The sequence below is a fragment of the Piliocolobus tephrosceles genome, chromosome 11 (genome assembly GCF_002776525.5).
Source record: "Piliocolobus tephrosceles isolate RC106 chromosome 11, ASM277652v3, whole genome shotgun sequence".
NCBI lineage: Eukaryota > Metazoa > Chordata > Mammalia > Primates > Cercopithecidae > Piliocolobus > Piliocolobus tephrosceles.
Genome location: NC_045444.1, coordinates 116,841,147 through 116,856,477, shown reverse-complemented (window position 1 = coordinate 116,856,477; position 15,331 = coordinate 116,841,147). Strand labels below are relative to the sequence as shown.

The 15,331-nt window shown below is 44.2% G+C and overlaps 1 protein-coding gene across 7 annotated transcripts in view; it reads right to left on the bottom strand.

Annotated features, from left to right (window-relative positions):
* Positions 1-2,867: 2,867 nt before the first annotated feature.
* Positions 2,868-15,331, bottom strand: part of SP140L (SP140 nuclear body protein like) — a 66,003-nt gene continuing 53,539 nt past the window's right edge. The window contains exons 12-19 of one of the 7 annotated variants that reach the window (XM_026454927.1): positions 14,076-14,218; positions 12,851-12,898; positions 9,479-9,520; positions 6,002-6,117; positions 5,179-5,287; positions 4,792-4,869; positions 4,429-4,572; positions 2,868-3,437 (exon numbers count right to left, since the gene is read on the bottom strand). In XM_026454927.1, the coding sequence (XP_026310712.1) occupies positions 3,339-3,437; positions 4,429-4,572; positions 4,792-4,869; positions 5,179-5,287; positions 6,002-6,117; positions 9,479-9,520; positions 12,851-12,898; positions 14,076-14,218 (779 nt within the window). In that variant the 3' untranslated portion in view covers positions 2,868-3,338. The other 6 variants (XM_026454934.1, XM_026454929.1, XM_026454930.1 and 3 more) reach the window with 6 other exon arrangements.

Genomic DNA, 15,331 nt, shown 5'->3' with positions numbered 1-15,331 from the left:
TGGCACTAATCTCTATCATTCCCCAAGAATGTGATAATTGCTTTTGACTTACTTTTTTTCACCATAAAACTTCAGTTTCAGAGGCTTCTGCTTGGCCTTCCCTAAGATAGTCATTGTTATTTTGTAGTTTAGGAAACCAGAGGTTAAGGAACCAGGACAGGAAATTGCTATATTTTATGATGTATGTATGAATGTATATCCTGATTATACATTCAGGAACTGGGGAAATGATTGCTGGGTGGCTCTGTGGATCCAGGGGGCCCACTGTGAGATGGACATTACCTCACCTCCACGTACTCTAACAGGGGCTACGATAGGGCTTTGGGTCCCCAGGGATTAGCATCAACTCTGACATTGTACTCAACATCCCTTGAAAGATCTGTGTATTTTCCCTTCCCCAGCATGTGAGTTACTCGAACAAATGACCGTAGAGCCCTCCCGTGAAAACTCGAGGAAATCAGTGCTGTGCACATTAACAAGGTTCTTCCTTATGAGAAACTGCCCTTATTTCCAACAGTGGGTTCTGGATTCCATTGAGAACTGGCTGAGGTTCGGAAGCTGGGAAAGGGGTCTAAGACTTTACCTTTGGAAAGCTGATATCAGTCTGCTGCTCATTTACTTTCAATCTCTTTTGATTATGTGTCTAAAGCAATATGTGTCTTGCCTAGAGGAACAGCATGTCCTACTAGCCATCTCCATAGACACCTACAGGCCAGACCTCCCAGCTGTCACTTTAATGTTGATGACCCTTAGGGAAATTACTTTATCTTGCCCTCACAGTTAAATGCTGCTACTTGGCCTCTGTTATTCTGGAATTCTATCATTTTGCTCACTACTGAGGGATCCAGTTCTATAAAACATCCCTAGCATTATCCCAGCCTGCAGGGGACAGTCACCACTGAGCTTCTCAAGGATGTGCTGCCCCCTCAGCAGTGCATTCCTTCTCACCTTAGTTAGTGTCTGAGACACCTTGGTAGTGTCGCCCTTTGGAGGAACTCAGTCACCTGATGGATGGATTCTCCAGTTGTAGAGCACAGAGTCATTCTAGCACACCAAATTCTATATTCTTGGGACCCCTTTTCCCCGACTCTGCCACAGTGGTCCTGGTATCTCTGCTTCCACTTGGTTTAATGTGTAGCATGGCTTACACTAAGTCTCTGGGAGCCACCCAGGAGTATATCAGAATTGTTACCTTTGGCCCATGCCAGGCTAGTTAAACTCTGTGGTAGAGAAGCTTGTCCTTTTGTCAATAATTCTCACCTATCTGGTTTCACATTTCACCCTTCCTGGACCAGGATCCACTCCCAGACACAATCTCCTCACTCCTGCTGATGCAGCTGGCCAGTCCTACAGCTCCTTCGGAGGATGAACGCTCTCTTCACTTTGTCGCCCTGCCCATGACTGTTGACTTGCATTGTCCTGAGTGGTCTCTACATAGTCTTCATTCTAGAAAAATCGGGAGTTGGGTGGGGGTGGTAGCTCTCTCTTCCAACAAGGGGCAGAAAGACTTTTCTGCAAACCCAGTAGGTTCAGGGGGCATCTGGAGTTCAAAGTTCTCAGGTACATCTACCTAGATAGCCCCGTACTGAGTTTTAAGGCCTTGACTTTGGCATAAGAGACCACCCTGAGCTTAGAATTCAGTCTTCTCTGAAGTTCTGTGATTTGTAAAATCAGGGCCTGTACCAGACCTTCCTTGCTGTCTGCCTTCCAGCTGCAGGTATGAGGGTCTCTTCTCTTTAGGCTGGTGATGAATAGATCTAAGCCTGTCATTTACTCTTTTCAAGACATTAACGGCACTTAGTAATACCGAATAAACCTATACTTCTTATAGTTACTTTTCCTCACTTCTTAAATGCCAGACAATTGTAGCTCATCCAATTTACTACAGGTGAAAATTTGGGCAACTGCTCAGTGATAGCACTTCTGGGACTATCCATATTCCACCCAGCACCATTGGGCTAGACAGTGATCCAACTCCAGAATCCTGTCCTCAGAGCTCACTTCCTGGGGCCATTACCTTAGGTTGCATTCCCCAGAAGCACATTCTGGGATGAAGTCCCTTAAGCAAGAGATTGATGGTGAGCGTTCGCTCAGAAGGGAGCTGGGGAAGCTCACCATGTGGGCAACAGCTGAGCCAGGATGTGGCAACAGCTGGAGACTATCTCCAGCCTGATTCCTGGGAGCACAGAGTAGCTGCACACCATATCCTTGGTCCTGCTTTGAGGCAAGGGGGCCGATCTCAGGCCACCGGGTGTCACTTCCAGGTAAAGCTGATTCCATTCAACCAAGGGTAATACTCTGGGGACTGCTGGCATTAGCAGCCACCACTGAGCAGCTGGGGATGAAAAGACCTGGCCAGAAGAGGAGATGGTGCCAGGATGCCAACAGCTTTGCAGGGGAGTGAAAAATGGCTTCCCTCTAACCTGCTAGGCTCTTTGGCTGAGCTACGAATGAATTAAATTGACATAAGTAGATTAACAGAAGGAAAAAAATTTTAATAATATATGTTTGCACAGGAGTCCCACGAAATATGAGACTTCAAGAAGGGTCAGATGATTGACACTCATACACCATCGTGAGCTATCTTTATCGAAAAGAACGGGGGTTTGGGCGTTCTGCAGGGAGTTGGCCACAGAAGTGGGAGAGAGAAGGGAAGAAGTGTGCCATGAATAAAGCTTGGCTGGTTTTCAGATAAAAGGTCTTGCAAGTGGCTGGGTGTGGTGGCTCACTCTTGTCACATCCCAGCACTTTGGGAGGCCGAGGCAGGTGGATCATGAGGTCAGGAATTCGAGACCAACCTGGTCAACATAGTGAAACCCTGTCTCCATTAAAAATACAAACAATTAGCTGGGTGTGGTGGCGGGCACCTGTAATCCCAGCTACTCGGGAGGCTGAGGCAGGAGAATCGCTTGAACCTGGAAGGCAGAGGTTGCAGTGAGCCAAGATCGTGCCATTGCACTCCAATCCCGAGTGACAATATGAGACTCCGTCTCAAAAAAAAAAAAAAAAACAGAGGAGAAAGGTCTTGTGAGTAATCAATGTTGTCTGGAGCCGACCTCAGGAGACGAGGTGAGAGTCTGTCTGTGCTGGTGTCACCTCCAATCTCCTTCCCTGTGATCTCAGTTACTCTTCTCTGGTTGGTGAGATTCTTGGGGATGTGATTCATGATGATCGAATTTCTTTTGAGGATTTGTCTTTGGGCAGATGAGGGAGGCTCAGAGAAAAGCCCCTCCCTGCTTGTGCTATTTCCCAAGTGCTCTCAGTTTGAAGTCAGTGGCAAAGCAGTGGCATATTTTGGGGTACCATTTCTTGAAGACCTTCAGCATCCACTAAACCAGTCAACTGTTCCCATTTGTTTCCTGAATAGCAAACACTTCCTTGAAATCCTTCTCAAATTCAGCCTCCAGTCTAAGTCCCATTTGGCCAAAATCGTTATACTGGAAAAAAATAATAAAGACAAAAACGATGTTCCTTATCATTAGTGTCATTAGACACCTTTCAACTGAGAATGATCAGGACTCTTGTCTTTAAAAAATAAAAACTGTAAGTTGACAATTTATAATGGTATGTATTTTGGAGTACAAGGTAGTATTGTGATTTATGACTGCTACATGGAATAATTAAGTCAAACTCATTAACATACCCATCACCTCAAAGAGCTATCATTTTTTGTGGTGAGAACATTTGATATTTACTCTCTGAAGAATGTTGAAGTGTGAAATACCCTATTATTAAGTAGAACTCTTATCTTAAACACCCCAAGTTACATTAACCAGGTTAAACTGAAAACTTACGCAGCTAACAGTAACATCTGTTTCTTACCAGCATGATCCTTTCTTATTAACAGGGCAGAAAAGTGAAATCATTTCCATAGTTGGGATTATTACTTCTTTGGTTTTGATTGCTTATTTCAGTGGATTAGGAAAGTAATCTATGCTCTTTCAACAATTTAGATAGTGGAAGGGTATAAGGTAAGATCACTAATCTGTTCCTTTCTCAGTCACTTCTACTCCTTGCTGGCAATCCGTGTTAACCATACAGTCTATTCACATGCAAAGGAATCTGGAGTTTGGGATTTCTGGGACTGGGGGCAGATAAGAAGCACAATACCACTTTAAGATGAAATTCTCTTCTCTTTATATGCTGCAGCAGGCAGGACTCAGTTGCTCTCTCTGAGCTCCTGTCTCCTCTGGGGCAGGTGGGGGAGGAGCTCTCAGGGACCTGGGGTTCTGGTTGCAGGGACACCTTTTGACTCACTGTTTCTTTGCTAAGAAGAGCTTAAGTTCTCAACTGAAAACAATCAATCACTTCCAGAACCCTTGCTTGTGCAAGCTTATTACAGGATAAGGGAAACTAAATTTTTCTAGGCACCAGAAAATGAGGGGAAGGATGGAAAGAAATGAAATGGAAGCAGGAAGAGCCGCCTACCTTGTAAGAGGCCCTGTGGTTCTGGAAGATGAGGCGCATGTCTCGTATAAACCCCTCCACTTGGGGGTAACTGTGCTCATTCAGCCTTTTCTTGATTTTATCCAACCACATGGGCTCTTTCAGGCCTTGACACGCCTCTCTAATCTGGTGACAAAAATACCAATGGAAAAGCTACCAGCATAGTTCAATGTCTGCCTTCTGTAGATTCTCATAAAATCCAGCAGAAATACAACAAGGTGAAGGTTGTAACGACAGCGTGTGCTCTTGCCCCATGGGATTAAGATCACAAATCTCACGAGGGCCCATTTCAGGGTCAGGTAATGTCATGGCAGCCTGTAATCATGGGTTGCTGTTTTTACTTACATAATAATAGTATGGAATCTTGGCAAAAAAGGAGCTCTCAGAACAGCAATAGACTTTCAAGAGGAGGAACTCACATTTCTGCAAAAGAAAGAGGCTGTAAATGAAAAGCAGCTTGGAGAGAATGAGCCCACATGCATGAGACAGAGCACACGACTCACACCCCACACCCTTCTTCCACAAGTTTCTCTAACATGTGTGGCTCTTGGAAACAGACATGTCATGGCTGAGTTATTTTTTGTGCAAACAAATTGGGGTGTTCTATCAGTGTGATTGAAGTGTGGCTTGGAAGAGCAGGCTCCTTTTGGTGCATTCCCCTGACCCTTCGCTTGTTCATGGTGCTCACGTGTGAGGGGAAAGGAGAAGGCTTGGGGTTTGCATCTGACTTACCAACTGTTCCTGCGGACACATCTGCCTCTCCAGGACCTCAGATTCCTGACAACACTGTTGGCTTCCTGAAGACTCCTTCATCCTGCAGAAGATGCAACTCCACGGGGTCCTGAGAGATTGGACATGGGTGAGCAGAGGGCAGGGACCCTGGAAATGGCCCCTATTCCTGTGGCTGCCACTGTCTTCCTTCAGGAATGGCTGACGGGCTCAGTCATGGGAGGGAGGGGAACATTTCCCGGAGTATGCAGGATTCACACATGGGATCTCCAGCCATTGGCTTTTCCCTCACATCAGTGGTAGCAGCAGGCAGGAAGCCTGAGGAAGGTGGTGTCACCGTGAGTGTGGACTCTCCTTTCCCTGTCTGAGCTGCTGGGAGCACAAGCAGCCCTGCCTGCCAGGCCTGAGTTTCAGAAACTGGGCTTTCAGCTCCAGGCACCTCGGGCCTCCATCAGCCCAATGAGACTATGCTTCCTGTCTTGTATGAATAAGCACAAAATATAAACAACTGGTGTTTCTTTTCCTCAATCCCCTGGGACAGGAGACTCTCCTGCCAAACTTGAAGGAAAGGACAATACCAGTATGTAGGCAAAGGGTCCCCAGCACTGGCCTCGGCATATCAGAGGCAGGTTTCTGAGAGCACAGAGAACATGAACCTCCTGCTGCCAGCGTCTCCCGCTGCTCTCTGATCACAGGGCTGGGTCCCAGTACCCGACGAACCTGCTCCTTCCCCATCTAGACACAAGTGGGCGCTCTGCTGGAGAGTGCGCATGGCAGGTGGAAGGTCCCTTAAAGGAGGAAGGAGAGGCGCCTGCATGTCACTCACCTCTTAGTTTCCACAGGCGCGATGTGACAGTCCTCATGGAAGACTCTTGAACAAGTGTCACAACAGAACAGCTCCCCTCCGTCCCGGCACACCTCACACTCATCCAAGTTTCTCATCTAGAAGGTAAAACAGTGTCCACGTCACTGGGAACCGCAAGATTCAGGAAGGCCACCCCTCTGGGCATCCAGAACACACGGCCTATGTGTGAGCCTGTGTGGACAGGCGGACGCTTCTCCCTGGGATATGAAGGAAAAGCATGGTGTGGAGATTTCAGAACAAATCCTGGTCTGCAGTGAAGTTCAGGAGGCGGGGGTATGTGTCAGAACTGAAAAATTTTCCTTATAAAACCAGAGATTATAACACAGAAAGACGAGCAACGAAGCAAGAGGATGATCTTATAGGAATCTGAATAATTGTATTATGCTGCAGATAAAACCAGGTTTTGAAGTAACGTGTTAAATCCATGTGCTTATACTACACATCAACTCATGAAAGGGAGACCCAGAGAATTACATATAACGGAATAAGCTTCTGAGATATCATCACATGCTATATTCTTGGCCATAAGTTCCCCATGAGTTGAAGAGAGGGCCTAGTTAGGGGATCCTAGGCTGTGGGTTCTGTGCCTAGAGGGCTGTGCACCTACCTCTGAGGGGGAAGGACCATGAGTACAGATGACCAGGTGGGTCACAGGGGGCACATAGAGCTCTTTGGCTCTGGGAGTCTGGCAGAAGCTCTCCCATGACTTAGCTAATTTGGATTGTAAGGTGCAAAGATGTCATCTCTAATGACCAAGGACCATGGTAACAGCATCATACAGTGTTGAAGATGGAGGCCCTCTCCTCATTTCCCGGGCCCATCAAAGAGCTGGTGCTTTGTTTTATAAAAAGAATGGGAAATCAACTAATTCTCCATTTCTCACCAGTCTCAATATATGAGACCTTTAGCTAGATTTAATTTGATTTAGTGAAGTTAAAATATGACAGAATTTGCATCCACGTGTTGTGGAGCAAATCCCAGTCATTAAAAACCAACAGAATTTATAGAACAAATATAGAGACCAATACGTAGAGGCTGTATTGTAGACAAATGCATGTGTATTCATGACAAAGAACCGGTCCGTGACTGAACCCTTTGTCGTTCAAGGGAAAAGTGCTGTAAGGACTAAAATTATAGTTCAATATTATGTACAGCCTGGACATCTGGAAACACTGGGAGGGCCTAGAATGGTCTGTCTACAAGTTCTCCCCTGCCTCTGCTCCTGCAGATAAGGTTTCCTACCAACACTTCTAAGTTGATAGGAAGCAGATCAAGAGGACTGCTTGCACCTTCTGCTTATTTTTGAATAGCTGATTTCATTTCCCTGCCAGCCATGGAATTATTCAAACCAGCCAATCACACTCTCTCTCTGGAAGCAGGGGACAGCCCACCATCCACAGCCACTGGCTGTTTCCCCTGTTCCTGAGCGCAGCCCCCATGTGGCCCTGTGTGGAGTGCCTGCAGGGCTCTTTCTGCTGCTGCTTCTACTTCTATATTTTGCCCAGCTCTCTAAATTCATTTCAGCTGTAGGTTAGGTGAAATCCTTCTCCCGTGATCTGGATTTTCAGGTTTCTTAGGAAGGCTATGTGTTCACAGGTGGACTTTTTTCCTCTCACACTTTGAGAACTATGTTTTGGCTGTCTCACAGAGTTTGCAGTGGCAAACCACTTCTTTCAAAGGATCTTTGAATTCCTTATTTTGCTGGAATGTTCCTGTGGTGGTTCTTGTAGCAAAAGTTCACGATGTGAGTCTCAACATGCTGTTCTGTCTGTCTGAGTCGGAGGTGGAAGTTGGTCTTGCCTCCCATCTGCCATTTTTTCCCCCAAATCTATATCTTTTCAAGAAGAGATTTGATTTCTCTGGTTCTTTGGTTGTTGGTCTGGCTGTACATTAGACTCATCTCAGGAGAGTGTATAAAATGCTAATGTCCTGAACCCAGCACCAGGGATTCTGAATCACTGGGTCAGGGCTGAGGTGCAGGCACTGGTATTCTTCTTTAGGTGACAGAATAGGTAATTCTATGTATCAGCATCATCTGGGGACCTTTTAAAAATTCTAATGTTCAAGTCATACATAGTCCAGATTGATTAATTTAGAATTTCCCTAGAAGTGGGATGTAGGCAACAATATTTTTCAAAGCTCTTCAGGTGACTCCAGGATGTGGGATAGTTTGAGATTCAACCTGAGCAGAGTCTGGTTATGGAGGCATGGGTATATTATAAGTCAATGTTGTTATTGGCCTTGGAAAAATTATTAATAGCGGTGACAATACCTTTGCTGGAACTGTTTTCCTCTTTTTCCTACAGACATCTGGCTGTGGGCTGTGAGACATAAACCTCCATGTCAAGCTCATACGAAATCAGCCACACAAACACTGACCTCCAGGACCATTTTAACTGTTCATGAGTCCCTGAGTTGGCTGGGCATCAAAATCAGTGTGGATAAGAACTAAATCTTGTTGGAGGATTGCTTTGGAGGTAAGATGTGTATAAAACTATTTGAGCATCCCTCCTCGGTTAAGTATTATGTGTCAGTATTATTGCAGGATATTCTATGTGAGTGCTGCCTCCTGGAGTTGTGCAAGAAAGTGACCTTGCCTAAAATTGACATCTCACTGCAATGAAAAGGAGCAAACCAGAATTTCATTTAGAGAAAGAACTCATCCATGATTTCAGCAGAACCCAAAGCAGGCAGCCATACAGCAAGTAGAGAATGGATGGGGCCCATGGGATCAGAAAGTTTGCATAGTACTGAGCAGCAGATAAGCAGTTGAGTTAAAATGCCTCAGGATTTACTAGGTCGTGATGGTTTCAGTTCTAACCAGCTCCTCATCAGCCTAATGGCTTCCCGGAGACTGGTCATAGGGGCTCTGTAAAGGACCTCTTGTCCTGTATGTACTCCTTTACAGGACTAATGACAGACTCCACACCTTAAACATAAGAGCTTGGCATGCTCTGTTCCTTCTGCCTGATGCTTAAGACGATCTTCAGCTCTACCTGTACCTTGGAATGCATTTTTGGGACTTTCCCTTTCATCCATACCCCCTACTTGAGAATGCTGTTATCCTCTCACATTTACTCCTTCCCCCTAGTCACCAGGCCAGCCCTACCCATTACCACTTCAACCTCTGTCTCAAGAGACCTCAGTGGTCTAGAGCTCAGCCTCCCACACTCACTATCTAAGGGAATAAGGAAATAAGAACATTGGAAGGTTTCTACTGAAACAGATGGAAAGGGTGCTTTCACACTGAAACATCCAAGACCCAGGCACATCTACCTGGCTTGCATGATGCAACTGGTATTCTTTGTTCATCACACACAGCAACATACTCCAACTGAGACTGAACATGCTTCAGGGAACAGCAGTCATGGCACAGAACATATCCCTGGAGAAAGGAGTAGAATATTCTGGGGGCCATAGCTCAGAATTTGTACTTACACAAGGATCCTCTGAGCTATTGTTGTGAGACTTCACTATTCTCTGTTGAAAAAACAGAAAGATTGATTTACGATACTGAATGCATTGTTTCCATATATCACTTACTTAAATTTAAGTAGTCATCTTTGAAGGAATTCAGGAACCAGTTGTAAAAAAATAGTTGGAAGGAGAAGGCCAGTAGGCTGGGGTGACTCCAGTGCTTTAATTTCCTATGTAAGTAAACTGAAACCTGATGTAAACAGTAAAATGAAACTAGAGACTTTACCGACTAGAATCCGCCATCTACCTCTAATTAGCATCTTTCTGTGATAACCCATTAAATATAGTTTCTCTGACTTATTCCTGTGTTGGCCTCACTGTCTGGGCTGCTGCAGCAGAGCTCTCTGAACCTCTTCTTGTTCTTAGCGCTGCCCAATTCATGAATTGCTCTTTGCTCCAATAAATGCTATTAAATTTATTTTGTCTAAAATTTTATTTTTTAAACAGTCTTCCCTTTACCTCATATCTGATTTTTTGGACTTATATATCTACTGAGGGAAGAAAAAGTCCCCAAGTACTACTGTTCAGCCCAATGCAAATCCCATTCCCTGCAGGGAGTCTGGACCTAGTTCGCATAGGCCAAGTCAGAGAAGCTCTACTTGTCCTTTTACTCCAAGGGACCCTCAGGCATATTTCCTAAACTTGGCCTTTGTGTCATCCCACCCAGAAGAGCTGCAATAATAATCAGGCTGAGAACTTATCCCCCACAGCCTCCAGGTAGCACAGGGCCCAGAGTCCTGGAGGCCATGCAAGTATCCCAGAGAAGAAGAACACTGCTTTCTGCAGCTGCCCTAGGGACACAGCTCTGGTGATAAAATGCCTCCAAGGTCCTCTGTGCTGTAGCTCTTCTTCCTGAGAGTCTCCCACTCTCCCTTCTCTCCAAAGCACAAGAAGATGTCAGGTTGACTGACTGTCTTTTAAGAGGTAACCCACTAGATTTATTTAGATTGTTTTTGGATATCCATTGCAGGAGTTGACACCTTTCCCTTCTGGGATACAGGCAGCCTCAGCTTTTGTCTCTAGCCCAGGGTATAGAGGCTATAAACAAGTGTGATCCAAAGCACAAGCACCTGAGAAGTGACCTTGTCACTGACTGCCTCTCTGACTAGCCTAGAATCTCCTACCCCACCCATTTGTAATTCATCCATGTTTACAATAAAATTGAAACAATCTTTTTCTTTTTTTTCTTTTTTTTTTTTTGAGACAGAGTTTCACTCTGTCACCCAGGCTGGAGTGCCATAATGAAATCACAGCTTACTACAGCCTCGACCTCCCAGGCTCAAGTGATCCTCCCATATCAGCCTCCTGAGTAGGTGGGACTACAGGTGTGCACCACATTGCCTGGGTATTTTTTTTTTTTTACGGTAGAGATGGTATCTCATGATGTGCCCAGGTTGGTCTTAAATTCCTGAGCTCAAGTCATCCTCCCATCTCAGCCTTTCAAATTGCTGGCATTATAGGCTTGAGTCACCATGCCTGGCCTGAAATGATTTTTGAGATCGATCTTCTGTAATGGCCTTTGGAATTTAGTATGTGCTTGATAAGTATATGTTGAATGGGTGAATAAATGAATATTGTTTCAAGAGTTCAAGATCAGCCCAACATGGCAAAACTCCGTCTCCACTAAAAATACAAATAATTAGCCAAGTGTGGTGGTGGGCACCTGTAATCCCAGCTACTTGGGAGGCTGAGGCAGGAGAATTGCTTGAATCCTGGAGGCGGAGGGTGCAGTGAGCTGAGATCGCACCACTGCACTCCAGCCTGAATGACAAGAGTGAAACTCTGGCTCAAAAAAAAAAAAAAAAAAAAAAAAAAAACTAGAGTCTCTTAAGCAAGCATTAGCATACAACGATTATTCTGGGTGAGTATATCAGATTGTTTTACACCTCAGCTGCCACCAAAAGGCTTATGTGGCCCTTGTCATGAGCCTGAGCAGAGACACTATCATGTGGTACTGATGGTGACACTGAAGTTTCCAGAAGCCAAATGGCTCTGCCAGCAAGAGAAGCTCTGAGAGGCACAGAGGGCCCATGGAGTTTGTAATGGATCCTGGGTCTGCCACTTAGGGGACCTCTGTTCTCCCCATGAGGAGACGCAACATATAGAGGCAACTGCAGCTTGTTGCTGCTAAGTGTTGCACCCCAGAATATGGGGAGAGTCGGTTAGTTGGAAATGTCCAGCTCATTTGGGTCATCCAGACTGAGTTACTCTTGGCACCTGGGGAAAGGTAGTGATGCTGGTCTTTCGTGTACTCACTGAAAAGGTGACATGATAGTTTCCCTTCAGGAAACCCAGTGGATGAAATATCTCAGTGACTGAGAATTCAAATCAGCCAGTATATCAGATAAGGTAAAGGCCTGGATCTCAGGTTCCCAGTGGAATATGAAGCCCAGTGGCTAGCTATGTGTGAGCTGTTTTAGAAGTCTGTGAATGTCTTCAATGCGTATTTCTACCTGAAGTGCATAAGGATGACATTTTTCTCTTCCCTCTCCTCAGGTTCTCATTCATACTCAGTCTTGGAAAAGCCATCACCTTGTCCTGAATCTACACTGCACTTAACCTATTTATTTGTCACGTTCTTTAAGTGAAGGGAAAATCGCTTTCACAGATAAAAAGCAGGTCTGCACAGTCTTTCTGGTAGAGCCAAAGAGGTGGCATCAACATAGAAGGTTTTCCTGGTCAGCGCCTGCTATAAAATACGTTTGCCTCTGGAGATCTTCCTCCCCAATGGCACCATCTTGACGAAGGGAAATAATTTCCCGTTGAGAAAGAATTCTGTGTATCTGTGTGTACACTTTTTTTGGAAGGTGAAAGAGGATGTGAAAGATCGGAAAAGAAATATTCTTTTTATTACCTATTTCATGAAATAATATATATGGTCTCAAGTGACTGTGAGGAAACGTTGGCTCTATCAATTTCACAAAAGTTAGAAAACAGTAACATCAATGGAAAAAATCTGATTTTGAGTTGGAGATGATACTCTCATCTTATTATGAAATATTTTTATGTATTCCATGACATTGTTGGATTTTCCAACTTTGACACTCTTAGAACATCTGCATCTGTTGCTAAAACACATTCAGGAGGTTTGTTTCGATGGCTCCTCAGCATCTCCATCTGATACAGTTTAATCCAAAGAGGACCTAGCTTTATATACACATAGTATTCAAAGTAGCAACTCTGAAGGCATATATCAAAAAAATTTAAACGTGGATAGTGGAGAAGGTGAAAGCTTAATTATAATTACCCAATTGGAGACTTCATAAAATAAGATGTCATACATGTTAAATCAGTTATGTGACAAGAATCTGTGGAAAATTATGTAATAATCACCTTTTTGTTCCTGTAATGTATTTTTGGAGGATTAGGTAGAGATCCTTCCTGAAACATTAAAAAGACCAAGATTCATAGTCAGCCTGTGTTTCTGTTTTGTGAGTCTGGCATTTCCAACCTCTTCCCAAATACTTCTACCTGAGTGTTCCACTGCCAGCTCAAACCCAAGGTGTCTAATGAGAAACCATCTCCCTCTCTTCACCTGTGCTTCTAGACTCCAATCAACAGAAGCCAGAAAATCATTTTCAGGACCATTTTCCCTTCTCTTGTGCTTCTTTCCTAAGTCCTAAGAGGTTTTCCTTCACAATCTCATACCATCTATCACCTCTTTTCCAGTTCCACCAGTGCCACTCCAGCTGGAGTCCCTACACCAGAGCTATCCAAGAAGCACCCACTTATTGCGTGCTACTGGGTGTCAGTCACTCTGATCAATCTTGGGTACATGGAAATGGGAAAACCTAAGGAGATCTACAGACAAAAAGCACTCACAGAAGGATAGACATGAAAAAAGGGCATTAGTAGGGGGCTCAGGAACCCTGGGAAGGGAGGACCCATGGCTAGGTCAGTGAATATTTAAGGAAGAGGGTAACATTTGAGCTAAGCATTCTAGACTGAGTATAGGTTTGCTAGCAGGGGAAACAGTGAAGACATTTCAAAACCCCATTGCTGTCTAAAATACTGTTTTAAATATCATTTCCAATCTCAGAAGATTTTGCCTATTCTTTGTTATCTCAATTACAGATTTGAATTACTTAGCCTGGCATTAAAGTGCTCCACAAACAATCTCAGTTGCTGAATTGTGCCTTATTGTACACAACCTATCTACCTAAATCCACAGACCTGTTAATAGTTTTACTATGGTTCTTGTTTTAATGCCATTCTGGTTTTCAGGTCATTCTTTCTCTGAAGTATCTTCTTGCCCTGCCTGACTATCGACTCTCTTCTTTTTCTCAGTGCACAAAATTGTCTGCATGCACCCTAGTCAGAATGACCCTTTCCTCCTCCAAGCTGCTGCATCTATCCTGATGGAGCCCCTGTACAACATCAATGTGTTGCACTGTAGTGTGGTTATGGATTTGGGGTCCCTCTCTCCTGAGTGAGAGGATAAACTCACTGGCATCAAGGTTTAGCTATAACCTAACAAATATTTGGTGAATAAACAGTCTCCTCATTATTAGGTAACAACAGGAAGGGGCACAGGTCTGGCGCCTTGTCATTGGAATACCTTCATCAGCCTTTGTAGGGGCCACCCGCCACAGCGCACACTCAGCTTCCAGTTCTTTGATCTTGCGTAGCCTCCTTTGGTTTCAAATTCTGCGGGGGTGAACCAATTTCCATCCTCAGTCTGTATACACTTCAAGAAGCTTCCTGTAAGACCAGGGTAAGTTGATCCTGAGCCATCTTTGTTCCCAGGGCTCAGACTGTGGCCACTCACCACATTGTATCTAGAACCACCCAATTTCTGATCAAGATCAATAGCAGGAGGGTCTGGCCTTCCCTCTCAGACTTCAGAGGCCTCAAATCCAGCCTGAAAGTCCCCTCTAAGGATATTTCCTGGTGGGGGTGCACATTTCTTTGACCTTCATCCATGAAGAAAGTGATGGTTGTCAACAAGAGCAACCTTTTAAGCATTTCAAAAGCACTTACAGAATGAAAAACAAGTAATTCTGAAAGATGAGAGGATTCCAACTTGCTTTTGAATTCTGGGGGTAGAGGCCAGGCCTGAGTCTGCAGATGGCTCTGGGGGCAACGTGGAGGCAGAATCCTTAGGTAGGGGTGCAGTCTGAGATGAGTGCCCTGTGGCTCAGGAGGCCGCCCCAGCAACATGTGCACCTTCTATTACAACATTTTTCATTCAGTTTTAGGGCATTATTGAACAGAGATTTTCTAATCTGTGCAATCACGGGTAGCTGATATTAAAAAATAATTGTGAAATGTTACCTAATAGAAAATTTAAGTTATATATAAAAGATCATCAACCCCATCAGCTATTAGGGAAATGCAAAGCAAAACCACAGTAGACACCACATCGCACCCACTAGTATGATCACAATTTAAAAAGACAGACAATAACAAGTGTTGGTGAGTGTGTAGAGAAATGGGAGCCTTCACACATTTCTGGTGGGAATATAGAATAATGCAGCCACTGTGGAAGACACTTTGGTGTTTCCTCAATAAGTTAAGAATAGAATGACCATTGGACTCAGCAATTCCTCTCTTGAATATACACTCCAAAGAACTAAAATATGTTCACACCAAATTTGTTACACAAATGTTCAAAATAGCATTATTTATAACAGCCAAAGAGTGAAAATAACCCAAGTTGATGAATGGATAAACAAAATATGGTATATCTATACAATGAAATATACGATTTATCAATAAAAGAAATGAAGTACCAATACATTCAATATGAATGAACTTTGAAAACATCATGCTTATTAAAAGCAGCCAGTCATGAAAGGAGATGTATTATAGGAT